The 12,600-nt window shown below is 39.8% G+C and overlaps 1 protein-coding gene across 1 annotated transcript in view; it reads right to left on the reverse strand.

The window, feature by feature from the left end:
- malrd1 (MAM and LDL receptor class A domain containing 1) overlaps nucleotides 1–8,411 on the reverse strand; it is a 156,319-nt gene extending 147,908 nt beyond the window's left edge. The window contains 1 exon segment of the mRNA XM_061922419.1: nucleotides 8,268–8,411. Within this exon segment, the coding sequence (XP_061778403.1) occupies nucleotides 8,268–8,411 (144 nt within the window).
- Between the last annotated feature and the right edge of the window lie 4,189 nt (nucleotides 8,412–12,600).

A 12,600-nucleotide genomic window follows, 5' to 3' on the forward strand; every position in this document is an offset into this window, starting at 1 on the left:
CCAACCCGGAGATGGCATTCCACCCTTTTCCGGGCAAGAACCATGGACTCGGACATGGAGGTGCTGATTCTCATTCCGGCCGCTTCACACTCGGCTGCGAACCGATCCAGTGAGAGCTGAAGATCCCGGCCAGATGAAGCCATCAGGACCACATCATCTGCAAAAAGCAGAGACCTAATCCTGCGGTCACCAAACCGGAACCCCTCAACACCTTGACTGCGCCTAGAAATTCTGTCCATAAAAGTTATGAACAGAATCGGTGACAAAGGACAGCCTTGGCGGAGTCCAACCCTCACTTGAAATGTGTTCGACTCACTGCCGGCAATGCGGACCAAGTTCTGACACTGATCATACAGGGAGCGGTTTGCTACAATAAGACAGTCCGATACCCCATACTCTCTGAGCACTCCCCACAGGACTTCCCGAAGGACACGGTCGAATGCCTTCTCCAAGTCCACAAAGCACATGTAGACTGGTTGGGCAAACTCCCATGCACCCTCAAGAACCCTGCCGAGAGTATAGAGCTGGTCCACAGTTCCACGACCAGGACGAAAACCACACTGTTCCTCCTGAATCCAAGGTTCGACTATCCGGCGTAGCCTCCTCTCCAGTACACCTGAATAAACCTTATTGGGAAGGCTGAGGAGTGTGATCCCACGATAGTTGGAACACACCCTCCGGTCCCCCTTCTTAAAGAGAGGAACCACCACCCCGGTCTGCCAATCCAGAGGTACCGCCCCCGATGTCCACGCGATGCTGCAGAGTTTTGTCAATTGAATATGAATTCTAATTAACGTGTAGGACATTTTGCTTAACAAAAAGTGTTTACAGGCATCATTTTGTAATTAATTTGGATGTTTTTCAGTGGCGCCAAAGTGTGCACACATTGCAGACATTGAAGTACCTCCAAGGTCCAGCCACGCTGCACGACCTGTGACTGTGAACTCTTTCACCTCCGCCCGCAGCCGACAGCAGCAAATAAACACGTCTCTCATGTCCGGGCGAAGAATAACTTTACTCATATCTCCTTCTGAAAAGAGTCGGGCTAAACTTGGCTTGGCGGTCGGCTTGCTTCACTTCAAAGTTTGTCCTCACTCGTGTACACCAGGGGGGAAACCATCGTGTTCTGACAACTAAATATTACTCTCGGAATGTTAACGAACAGCATTGTTATCATACATGTATTTTATTCAAACGGTGTGGAGAATGCCTTTTAATTTGTAAATAAATTAATGAGTAAATAACTTTTAATCTTCCGCGCCATTGTGTTTGTTGCGTATGTGTTACGTCATAAGAGGGCGGAAATGTATCTCAATTTTGTGTATTACCATATTGATCTACACTAGGGGTGTCCAAAGTGCGGCCCGGGGGCCATTTGCAGCCCGCAGATCATTTTTTAAACAGCCCCACGGCACATTTTAAAAATACTATGGAAAAACATAAAAAGTGGCATAAAAGAACAAACAGGTGAAATGTAACAAGAACATGTTAAATGCTAAATGGGTTGTACTTGTATAGCGCTTTTCTACCTTCAAGGTACTCAAAGCGCTTTGACACTACTTCCACATTTACCCATTCACACACTGATGGAGGGAGCTGCCATGCAAGGTGCTAACCAGCACCCATCAGGAGCAAGGGTGACATGTCTTGCTCAGGACACAACGGATGTGACGAGGTTGGTACTAGGTGGGGATTGAACCAGGGACCCTCGAGTTGCGCACAGCCACTCATACACTGCGCCACGCCGTTGGAATGTTTACTCTAATAACACAAAGCTGCCGTGCAGGCTGTTTCTTTCTTTAAAAAAAAAAAAATGTGAATCAAAATCAATTAGGAATTATTGACCAATTCAAAGCTCCTATTACGTCACATTAAATATTCCACTTTGAGGTATTTTTTGGGGCAAATGTTGGATATTTTGTGTTTGCCATATAAAAAACTGAGCTTTTTTTTTTTTTAAAGAATGGCCTAAAACATGGGCCACCAACACCTGTAAGGACCAGATGAGTCGCTCGCTGGCCTGTTCTAAAAATAGCTCAAATAGCAGCACTTACCAGTGAGCTGTCTCTATTTTTTTTATTTACTAGCAAGCTGGTCTCGCTTTGCTCGACATTTTTAATTCTAAGAGAGACAAACTCAAATAGAATTTGAAAATCCAAGAAAATATTTTAAAGACTTGGTCTTCACTTGTTTGAATAAATTCATTTAATTTTTTTACTTTGCTTCTTGTAACTTTAAGAAAGACAATTTTAGAGAAAAAATACAACCTTAAAAATTATTTTAGGATTTTTAAACACATATACCTTTTTACCTTTTACATTTTTTCCTCTTCTTTCCTGAAAATTTAAATAAATGTTCAAGTAATCTTTTTTATTACTGTAAAGAATAATAAATACATTCTTCATTTTAGCTTCTGTTTTTCGACAAAGAATATTTGTGAAATATTTCTTCAAACTTATGATTAAAATTCAAAAAAATTATTCTGGCAAATCTAAAAAATCTGTAGAATAAAATTTAAATCTTATTTCAAAGTCTTTTGAATTTCTTTAAAACATTTTGTTCTGGAAAATCTAGAAGAAATAATGATTTGTCTTTGTTAGAAATATAGCTTGGTCCAATTTGTTATATATTTTAACAAAGTGCAGATTGGATTTTAACCTATTTAAAACATGTCATAAAAATTCTAAAATTAATCTTAATCAGGAAACATTACTAATGATGTTCCGTAAATTCTTTTTTTAATTTTTTCTTTTTTTAATTTTTTCAAAAAGATTCGAATTAGCTAGTTTTTCTCTTCATTTTTTTCGGCTGAATTTTGAATTTTAAAGAGTCGAAATTGAAGATAAACTATGTTTAAAAATTTGATTTTCATTTTTTTCTCCTCTTTTAAACCGTTCAATTAAGTGTTTTTTTTCTTCTTTTTTTAACATTTATTCTCTACAAAAAACCTTTCTTAAAAGAAAAAAATGTACGACTGAATGACAGACAGAAATACGCATTATTTATTAAAGGTAAATTGAGTAAATTGGCTATTTCTGGCAATTTATTTAAGTGTGTATCAAACTGGTAGCCCTTCCCAATAATCAGTACCCAAGAAGTAGCTCTTGGTTTCAAAAAGTTTGGTGACCCCTGGCCTAAAACGAACAAACAAAAAAAAAACCTGTATAATTGACGGATAAATCTGAATTTGATCTTGAGACCATTGTGTTTAAAGTAAACAGTAAAAAAAAAATTATAATTAATTTTTTAACACTTTAATGAGTAGGACCCTTTTGGATCAGTGTGTTTTGATTTTAAGTGTCATTGCACAAAAAATAATAGTGAATTAAAATCATTGGTGTTGTTATGAGTTGTTGACCTTTTTCCGGCTCCAATTGTTATATAATCTCAAACATTCTACTTGAAAATTTTATTGGGTGAAAATATTGCATATTTTGTATTTTTTCCAATAAAAAAACATGGTTTTCTTTGACAAAAAGAGCATACAACTTAAATCTTTAAAAACGTCATATTGACAGATGGACCTAATGTTGATCTAGAGATTTAAAACTTGAATAATAATACAAATAATAATTCTGAATAATTACACATTTTTAACATTTTATTTTTACCAAAACCCTTTGGGGTCCCCGGGAACAAGTCTGAGTGGAAGCCTAAATGTATATTTTTTTAAACATATATTGTATTGTTTTTTAAAAGAAATGGCCCCCGCTTGCTTTGATTATTGAATGTGCGGCCCGTAGTGGAAAAAGTTTGGACACCCGTGATCTACACAAACTACCTTTATTCTGTGTATTGTAATAATAAACGACAAACAGTATCTTTATTTTGTGCATTACGATATTGGAACGACAGAAAATATCTTTAGTTTATGTATTATCATATTGTACTACAAAAACATTATGTTGTGTGTTATCATATTGGAACAACAAAAATTATCTTTATTTAGTGTGTTACAATATAAAAAACTACAAAAAGTATCTTTATTTTGTGTATTATATTTCTGAACAGCAGTGTAAACATCTTGATTTTGTGTATTATCATATTGGAACAACAAAAAGTATCTTTATTTAGTGTGTTACAATATAAAAAACTACAAAAAGTATCTTTATTTTGTGTATTATATTTCTGAACAGCAGTGTAAACATCTTTATTTTGTGTGTTATCATATTTGAACAACAAAAAGTATATTTAGTATGTTATAATAAACAACTACAAAAAGTATCTTTATTTTGTGTATTATATTTCTGAACTGCAGTGTAAACATCTTTATTTTGTGTGTTATCAAATTTGAACAACAAAAAGTATATTTATTTAGTGTGTTATAATAATAAAAAACTACAAAAAGTATCTTTATTTTGTGTATTATATTTCTGAACTGCATTGTAAACATCTTTATTTTGTGTGTTATCATATTGGAAAAACAAAAAGTATATTTATTTAGTATGTTATAATAATAAAAAAAAATACAAAAAAATCTCTATTTTGTTTATTATATTTCTGAACTGCAGTGTAGACATCTTTATTTTGTGTATCATCATATTGAAACAACAAAAAGTCCTTATTGTGTGCATTATCATACAGATCTATAAAAAAAAATTGTCTTTATTTTGTGTATTGTCCTATTGGAACAACAACAAGTAACTTTATTTGGTATTCTAGATTTATTGGAACAACAAAAGTTATCTTTATGTTGTATTCTTTATTTATTGCAAACCTAAAAAGTATCATTACTGTGTGTATTATCTTATTAAACTACAAAAAATAATCTTTATGTTGTGTTATATCATTTAAACTAGAAAAAATCTTTAATTTGTGTATCATATTAAACTACAAAAAGTATCATTGTTTTGTGTATTATCAAAGTGAACTACAAAAAGTATTCTTATTTCTGTGTATTATAACAAACTACAAAAAGATCTACGTTTTGAATATTATCATTTAAACTACAAAATATATTTTTATTGTGTGTATTACCATATTAAACTACAATAACTATTTTTATTTTGTGTATTATGTTACAAAAGTTATCTTTAGAGTATTGTCATTTAAACTACAAAAAATATCGTTATCCATCCATCCATCCATTTTCTACCACTTATTCCCTTTGAGATCGCGCAGGGCGCTGGTGTCTATCTCAGCTACAATCGGGCGGAAGGCGGGGTACACCCTGGACAAGTCGCCACCTCATCACAGGGCCAACACAGATAGACAGACAACATTCACACTCACATTCACACCTTAGGGCTAATTTAGTGTTGCCAATCAACCTATCCCCAGGTGCATGTCTTTGGAAGTGGGAGGAAGCCGGAGTACCCGGAGGGAACCCATGCATTCACGGGGAGAACATGCAAACTCTACACAGAAAGATCCCGAGCCCGGGATTGAACCCAGGACTACTCAGGACCTTCGTATTGTGAGGCAGACGCACTAACCCCTGTTCCACCATGCTGCCTGTTCTGTGTATTATCAAAGTAAACCACGAGTATTCTGTGGAGGGGGCGTGGTCCATGCGCCGCCTGTGGGCGTAGCATGTGCGGAGGCCGGCTACAAAGAAGCTGCAGGTGAGTGTATAACCCAGCTGGAACAGGTTGTCTAATTACCTGTTACTTTATTTGAAGCAGCGTGAGGAGCCCGGGAGAAGAGGGGAGGCCAGAGAGACTGAGAGGGACGGAGATTAAAGGAGAGAGGGACTCGACAGAGTGTAAAGAAAAAAGAAAATAAAAAGTCTTTAAAACCCTGCTTACCCACCCTGATTCTTCCCAGTCAATGAGATCCCGCAACGAGACTTGGTACATATTCTTATTTCTGTGCATTATCATAATAAACTTCAAAAATTATTTATATTTTGAGTATTATCATTTAAACTACAAATCATGTTTTTATTGTGTGTATTACCATATTAAAGGCCTACTGAAATGAGATTTTCTTATTTAAACGGGAATAGCAGGTCCACTTTATGTGTCATACTTGATCATTTCGCGATATTGCCATATTTTTGCTGAAAGGATTTAGTAGAGAACATCGACGATAAAGTTCGCAACTTTTGGTCGATAATAAAAAAGCCTTGCCTTTACCGGAAGTAGCAGACGATGTGCGCGTGACGTCACGGGTTGTAGGGCTCCTCACATCTGAACATTGTTTATAATCATGGCCAGCAGCAGCTAGAGCTATTTGGACTGAGAAAACGACAATTTCCCCATTAATTTGAGCAAGGGTGAAAGATTTGTGGATGAGGAAATTAAGAGTGAATTAAGACATAGAAAAAATAAGGAAAATTAAAAATGAAAAAAAAAGGCGAGGGCAGTGAGAGCGATTCAGATGTTTTTAGACACATTTACTAGAATAATTCTGGGAAATCCCTTATCTGCTATTGTGTTGCTAGTGTTTTAGTGAGTCAAATAGTACCTTAAAGTCGGAGGGGTGTGCCCACGGGTGTGTTGACGCCAGAGTCTTTGAGTCACGAAGCTGCAGCAGAACAGAAGCTCCGCTGATTTCCGGTAAGAGCAGACTTATTACCACAATTTTCTCACCGAAAACTGCCGGTTGACATGTAGTCGGGATCCATGTTTGCTTGACCGCTCTGATCCAAAGTAAAGCTTTACCTCCGGGAATTTTAAACAAGGAAACACTGTGTGTTTGTGTGGCTAAAAGCTAAAAGCTTCCCACCTCCATCTTTCTACTTTGACTTCTCCATTATTAATTGAACGAATTGCAAAAGGATTCAGCAACACAGATGTCCAGAATACTGTATAATTATACAATTAAAGCAGACTACTTATAGCTTGGATCGGGCTGGAAAATAATGTCCGCTACAATCCGAGACGTCAAACGCACGCGTCATCATACCGCGACGTTTTCAACACGACACTTGGCTGGAAATTCAAAATTGCAATTTATTAAACTAAAAAGGCCGTATTGGCATGTGTTGCAATGTTAATATTTCTATTGTTGTTGTTGTTATTGTTGTGTTTGCTGTTGTTGTTTTTGTCTCTCTGTCTAATCCCCCTCTTATCCCCACAATTTCCCCCTCTGTCTTCCTTTTTTTCTTTTTCTATCCCCTCCTGCTCCGGCCCGGCTGCACCAAATGATAATATAAATACATTTAATAAAGTCAAATTCAAATAAGGCAACAAGAGAAGTATCCTACACTTCTCTTTTGTATAGTAAATCTGAACAGCCAATATGGGCATCTACATCAACTATATGATTTGCCTAAGAAGCTGGACAGGACAAAAAAACAAAAATAATTAAATATATATATATATATTTCATTATTGCAATATAAATGGGCTGTACTTGTAAAGCGCTTCTCTACCTTCAAGGTACTCAAAGCGCGTTGACACTACTTCCACATTTACCCATTCACACACACATTCACACAATGATGGAGGGAGCTGCCATGCAAGGCGCTAAGCAGCACCCATCAGGAGCAAGGGTGAAGTGTCTTGCTCAGGACACAACGGACATGACGAGGTTGGTACTAGGTGAGGATTGAACCAGGGACCATCGGGTTGCGCACGGCCACTCTTCCACTGCGCCACGCCGTCCCTAATAATAGTATTATTAGCATATATGTATACATATATATATATATATATATATATATATATATATATACATATATATATGTATATATTTATATATATATGTATACATATATTTATATATATATATATCTATAGTCGCGATCAAAAGTTTACATACACTTGTAAAGGACATAACATATATAAACTATCAGACTGTGTGGTCGGTAGTAGTGGGTTTCAGTAGGCCTTTAAACTAAAAAAACTATTTTTTATTTTGTGTACTATGTTCCAAAAATTATCTTTAGAGTACTATCATTTAAACTACAATTGTGTATGATCAGTCCACCCCAGGACAGCTGTGGCTACAAAAGTAGCTTACCACCACCGGGTGTGACTGAATGATGGGTTCTCACAAGCGCTATATAATTCTAATCCATTATTATTTATTATTCTATTAAACTACAAAAAGTATCATAATTTTGTGTTTTTTCATAATAAACTACATTTTCTTTATTTTGAATGTTATTTAATCTCGCGCGCCATTGTTTTTTGTCGCATGTGTTACGTCACAAGAGTACGACAGTGTATACAAGGGCTGCAGCTTCCTCAGTCAGTTCCACTTCCGCCCGTCCTTTACTCCGTTAATGTTCGCGTTTATTTTTATACCACGATGCTCGACGTCGCTTCAACGTATCGCCCCCCTCTCGCAGTAATAGTTTGTGTTTCATGAGCGGCTGCGATGGTGCTTTCCTTGGTGAGCCTGAGCGCAAAGAAGGTGGTGAACGAGCACTGCTCGTCTCCGCGGTGGCTCCGGTGGGTTCCGCGGGAGCTCTACGGACCGTTGCTGGACGCGTCCTTCGCCGCGTGCAGGCCGCTGGCCATCAGCGACCTGGTCCACGAATGGCCCGAACGCAGATTGCTTGTCGGCGGGCGGAGGAGCCGAGGACAACCGCCGCCGTGTCGCGCCTGTGTGCAGGCTCTGTTGCTTGCAGTGGTCAAGGGATGTTCCGATCAAAGGTAATTACAACCTGGGCCACCTTTGTTAACATTGTTATTTTTTGTTTTGAAGTAAAACAAATTAACGGGAAATAAATTGTTAAATAATTGGGTGCAAAAAAAATTATTAAAAAAAATAGACATACATGGTGTCCAAACTACGGCTTGCGGCCGGCTGACGTCTACTGAAACCCACTACTACCCACCACGCAGTCTGATAGTTTATATATCAATGATGAAATATTAACATTGCAACACATGCCAATACGGCCTTTTTAGTTTACTAAATTACAATTTTAAATTTCCCGGGAGTTTCGTCTTGTGTAATGACGTGTTTGCAAGACGTCACGGGTTTTAAGGAAATATGAGCGCTGCACACACACACAGCTAAAAGTCGTCTGCTTTAACGGCATAATTACACAGTATTTTGGACATCTGTGTTGCTGAATCTTTTGCAATTTGTTCAATTAATATTGGAGAAGTCACAGTAGAAAAAGATGGAGTTGGGAAGCTTTAGCCTTTAGCCACACAAACACACTGTGATTCCTTCTTTAAAAGTCCTGGAGGTGAAACTTTCCTATGGATCAGAGCGCGGTCAAGCCAACATGGATCCCGACCAAATGTCAACCAGCAGGTTTTGGTGAGAAAATTGTGGTTAAAAAGTCCGTTCTTACCGGAGAAAAGCTGAGCTTGTGCCGTCCATAGCTGCCGTCGACTTTCCTGAGACACTGCGCGTCAAGACACCCGTGGAGACACCTTTCCGACTATCAGGTACTATTTAACTCACTAAACCACTAGCAACACAATAGAAAGATAAGGGATTTCCCAGAATTATCCTGGTAAATGTCTCTAAAAACATCGGAATCCGTCCAAATGCAATCGCGTTTTTTTATTTTTAATACATTTTTTTGTAGTCCGTCGCTATCAATATCCTCAAACACGAATCTTTCATCCTCGCTCAAATTAATGGGGAAATTGTCGTTTTCTCGGTCCGAATAGCTGTTTTTGTTGGAGGCTCCCATTAAAAACAATGTGAATATGTGAGGAGCCATCACACGTGTGACGTCATCGTCTGCGACTTCCGGTACAGGAAGGGCTTTTCTCTTAGCAAGCAAAAGTTGCGAACTTTATCGTGGATGTTCTCTACTAAATCCTTTCAGCAAAAATATGGCAATATCGCAAAATGATCAAGTATGACACATAGAATGGACCTGCTATCCCCGTTTAAATAAGAACATCTCATTTCAGTAGGCCTTTAACGTTATATTTTTTTTGTTTTGAACTAAAACAAATTATTGTGAAATACATTTTTAAATATTTGGGTGCAAAAAATAATAATAAAAATAGACATATCGGTATACATGGTGTCCAAACTACGGCCCGGGGCCGGCTGACGTCTTCCATTTGGCCCGCTAAATGCCACCTTTGTTAATGTTATTTTTTTTGTTTGTTTTGAACTAAAACAAATAATAGGAAATAAATTGTTAAATATTTGGATGCAAAAAAAAAATAGACATACAGGTATACATGGTGTCCAAACTACGGCCCTCGGCCGGCTGACGTCTTCCGTTTGGCCCGCTAAATGCCACCTTAGTTAACGTTATATTTATTTTTGTTTTGAACTAAAACAAATTAATGGGAAATAAATTGTTAAATATTTGGGTGCAAAAAGACATACATGGTGTCCAAACTATTACTTATGACTGATTTGTTTACTTAATTCTCATTTTGGTCATTTATATTTTGATTTTATTTTGTGTTGAAAATAAAAATAAAGACATTTAAAAATATAGTTTTTTAAGAAATACTTTCTTGCGGCTCAGCCTCACCCAGACTCTGCATCCAGTGGCCCCCAGGTAAATTGAGTTTGAGACCCCTACTTTACATGCTTTCGGCCCTCGACCAAATTAACAACTTAGGGGACAAGTTAAAAACGTGTTCTAGCATGATTCAATTAAAAACACTGTTTAAAAAAGAAGTACTGAAGAAGTACGCTCTGTGCCCTTAGCACAGAGCGATGGGAGAGAGGTGTATGGTCAGAGAGTGTTTGGGCCCGTGTGTGTGTGTGCGTTTGGTCTCATCTTGTCTCATGGTATTGTTAGTGTACAGGAGTTTTTCTTGTTTTGTTTATAGAGTATTGTTCTTGTATTATGTTGTTTATGTTAAATGTGGAATGAGTAAGAGGGGTTGGGATATTATAAGCAGCTGCTTCATCCAACCCCTTTTCAAGCCTAGCATAAATATCTTTGCCAACATCCATTTTCTACCGCTTATTCCCTTTTGGGGTCGCGGGGGGCGCTGGCGCCTATCTCAGCTACAATCGGGCGGAAGGCGGGGTACACCCTGGACAAGTCGCCACCTCATCGCAGGGCCAACACAGATAGACAGACAACATTCACACTCACATTCACACACTAGGGCCAATTTAGTGTTGCCAATCAACCTATCCCCAGGTGCATGTCTTTGGAAGTGGGAGGAAGCCGGAGTACCCGGAGGGAACCCACGCATTCACGGGGAGAACATGCAAACTCCACACAGGAAGATCCCAAGCCTGGATTTGAACCAAGGACTGCAGGAACTTCGTATTGTGAGGCAGACGCACTAACCCCTCTACCACCGTGAAGCCCTCTTTGCCAACATGTAAATCAAAAACAAAAAACGGTGTTGTACTGTGCAGGTTTGAAATAAATATTTCAATTCAATTCAATTAGTTGGGTTTTTTTTAGCCCCATGCGGCCCCCCAAGTCCAAAAGTTAGGACACCCCTGATCTAGACCTTCCTGCTTCAACCACGACTGAGATTTGAAGACAGTACCTTTTGCTTTGCAAAAAAAAAAAAAAAGTAGTAGTGATGGTACTTACCTAGAAAATCACTTTTTGTTTCCTTGCTTGCATTTAGATGCGCACTGCGTGTTCTGGACTTGTGCGGCGTGCAAGGGGACGAGGGTTCATCGGTGGACACCATGGGGGGCTGGTCCCTGACTGTGGCGCTGTGCACTACCATCGTTCAGGCCAGGGCCGCGGCACACGGGAGTCCTGGAAGAGAAAAGGAGAGGAAGACGTTCTCGGCTATCCACAGAGACAAAGACGTGAGGAGACAGCGAGCACCGCGGAAGAGGCCCAAGGAAGCAAATGAGTTGGTCTTGAGCTGCATGGAAGGCAGACAATCTAGGGGGGTTCTGGAAGATGGGGATGTGGTTAGGAGGTGCAAGGAGACAGACAGACTGATAGATGCACCAAGCTGCACGGAGGAGGAAGAAGAGGATGATACTTGCGTGTCAGTTTGGGTTAGAGCGGATATTTTCATCAACGCCCGCTCTTGGGAGCGTATGTGCATGGCCCTGAGCACCCCGGCGCCTCTCAAGCTGCATTGCCGCTACCTCAGAGTGGAGGAGATTTCCGTGTCCAGCATCAGGACTGTGCTGGACCTTCTCCCTCGCAGGGGCCTGCTGGGCGTCGACGTGCGCTACAGCAACCTGGGCGTGACGGGCCTGGCGCAGCTCATGCCTCTGCTCGCCGCCTTTCCCCACTTGAAGGCCCTCCGTCTGCAGTACTGCAACCTGGACCTGCGCCGGGACGAGCCGGGCCAGGAGGAGGCGCTCGGAGATCTCTCTCGGGGTATGGCGCAGCTGCGGCAACTGCAACGTCTCAGCCTGACGGCGCTGCGTTTACCGGGTCAACTCTGTGTGCTGCTGAGGTAGGAAGACCACACACACACACACACACACACACACATTCTTGTCTTTCTTGCCTTCTTGAGACCTCCCAAAAATGCCTACCTCCTTAGGACCAATTTTGTACTGCTTATTCCCTTTTGGGGTCGCGGGGGGTGCTGGTGCCTATCTCAGCTACAATTGGGCGGAAGGCGGCGTACACCCTGGACAAGTCGCCCATTCACACTCACATTCACACACTAGGGACCATTTACTGTTGCCTATCAACCTATCCCCAGGTGCATGTTTTTGGAGGTGGGAGGAAACCGGAGTACCCGGAGGGAACCCACGCAGTCACGGGGAGAACATGCAAACTCCACACAGAAAGATCCCGAGCCCGGGATTGAACCCAGGACTACTCGG

The sequence above is a fragment of the Nerophis ophidion genome, linkage group LG15, assembly GCF_033978795.1.
Source record: "Nerophis ophidion isolate RoL-2023_Sa linkage group LG15, RoL_Noph_v1.0, whole genome shotgun sequence".
Classification (NCBI taxonomy): Eukaryota; Metazoa; Chordata; class Actinopteri; order Syngnathiformes; family Syngnathidae; genus Nerophis; species Nerophis ophidion.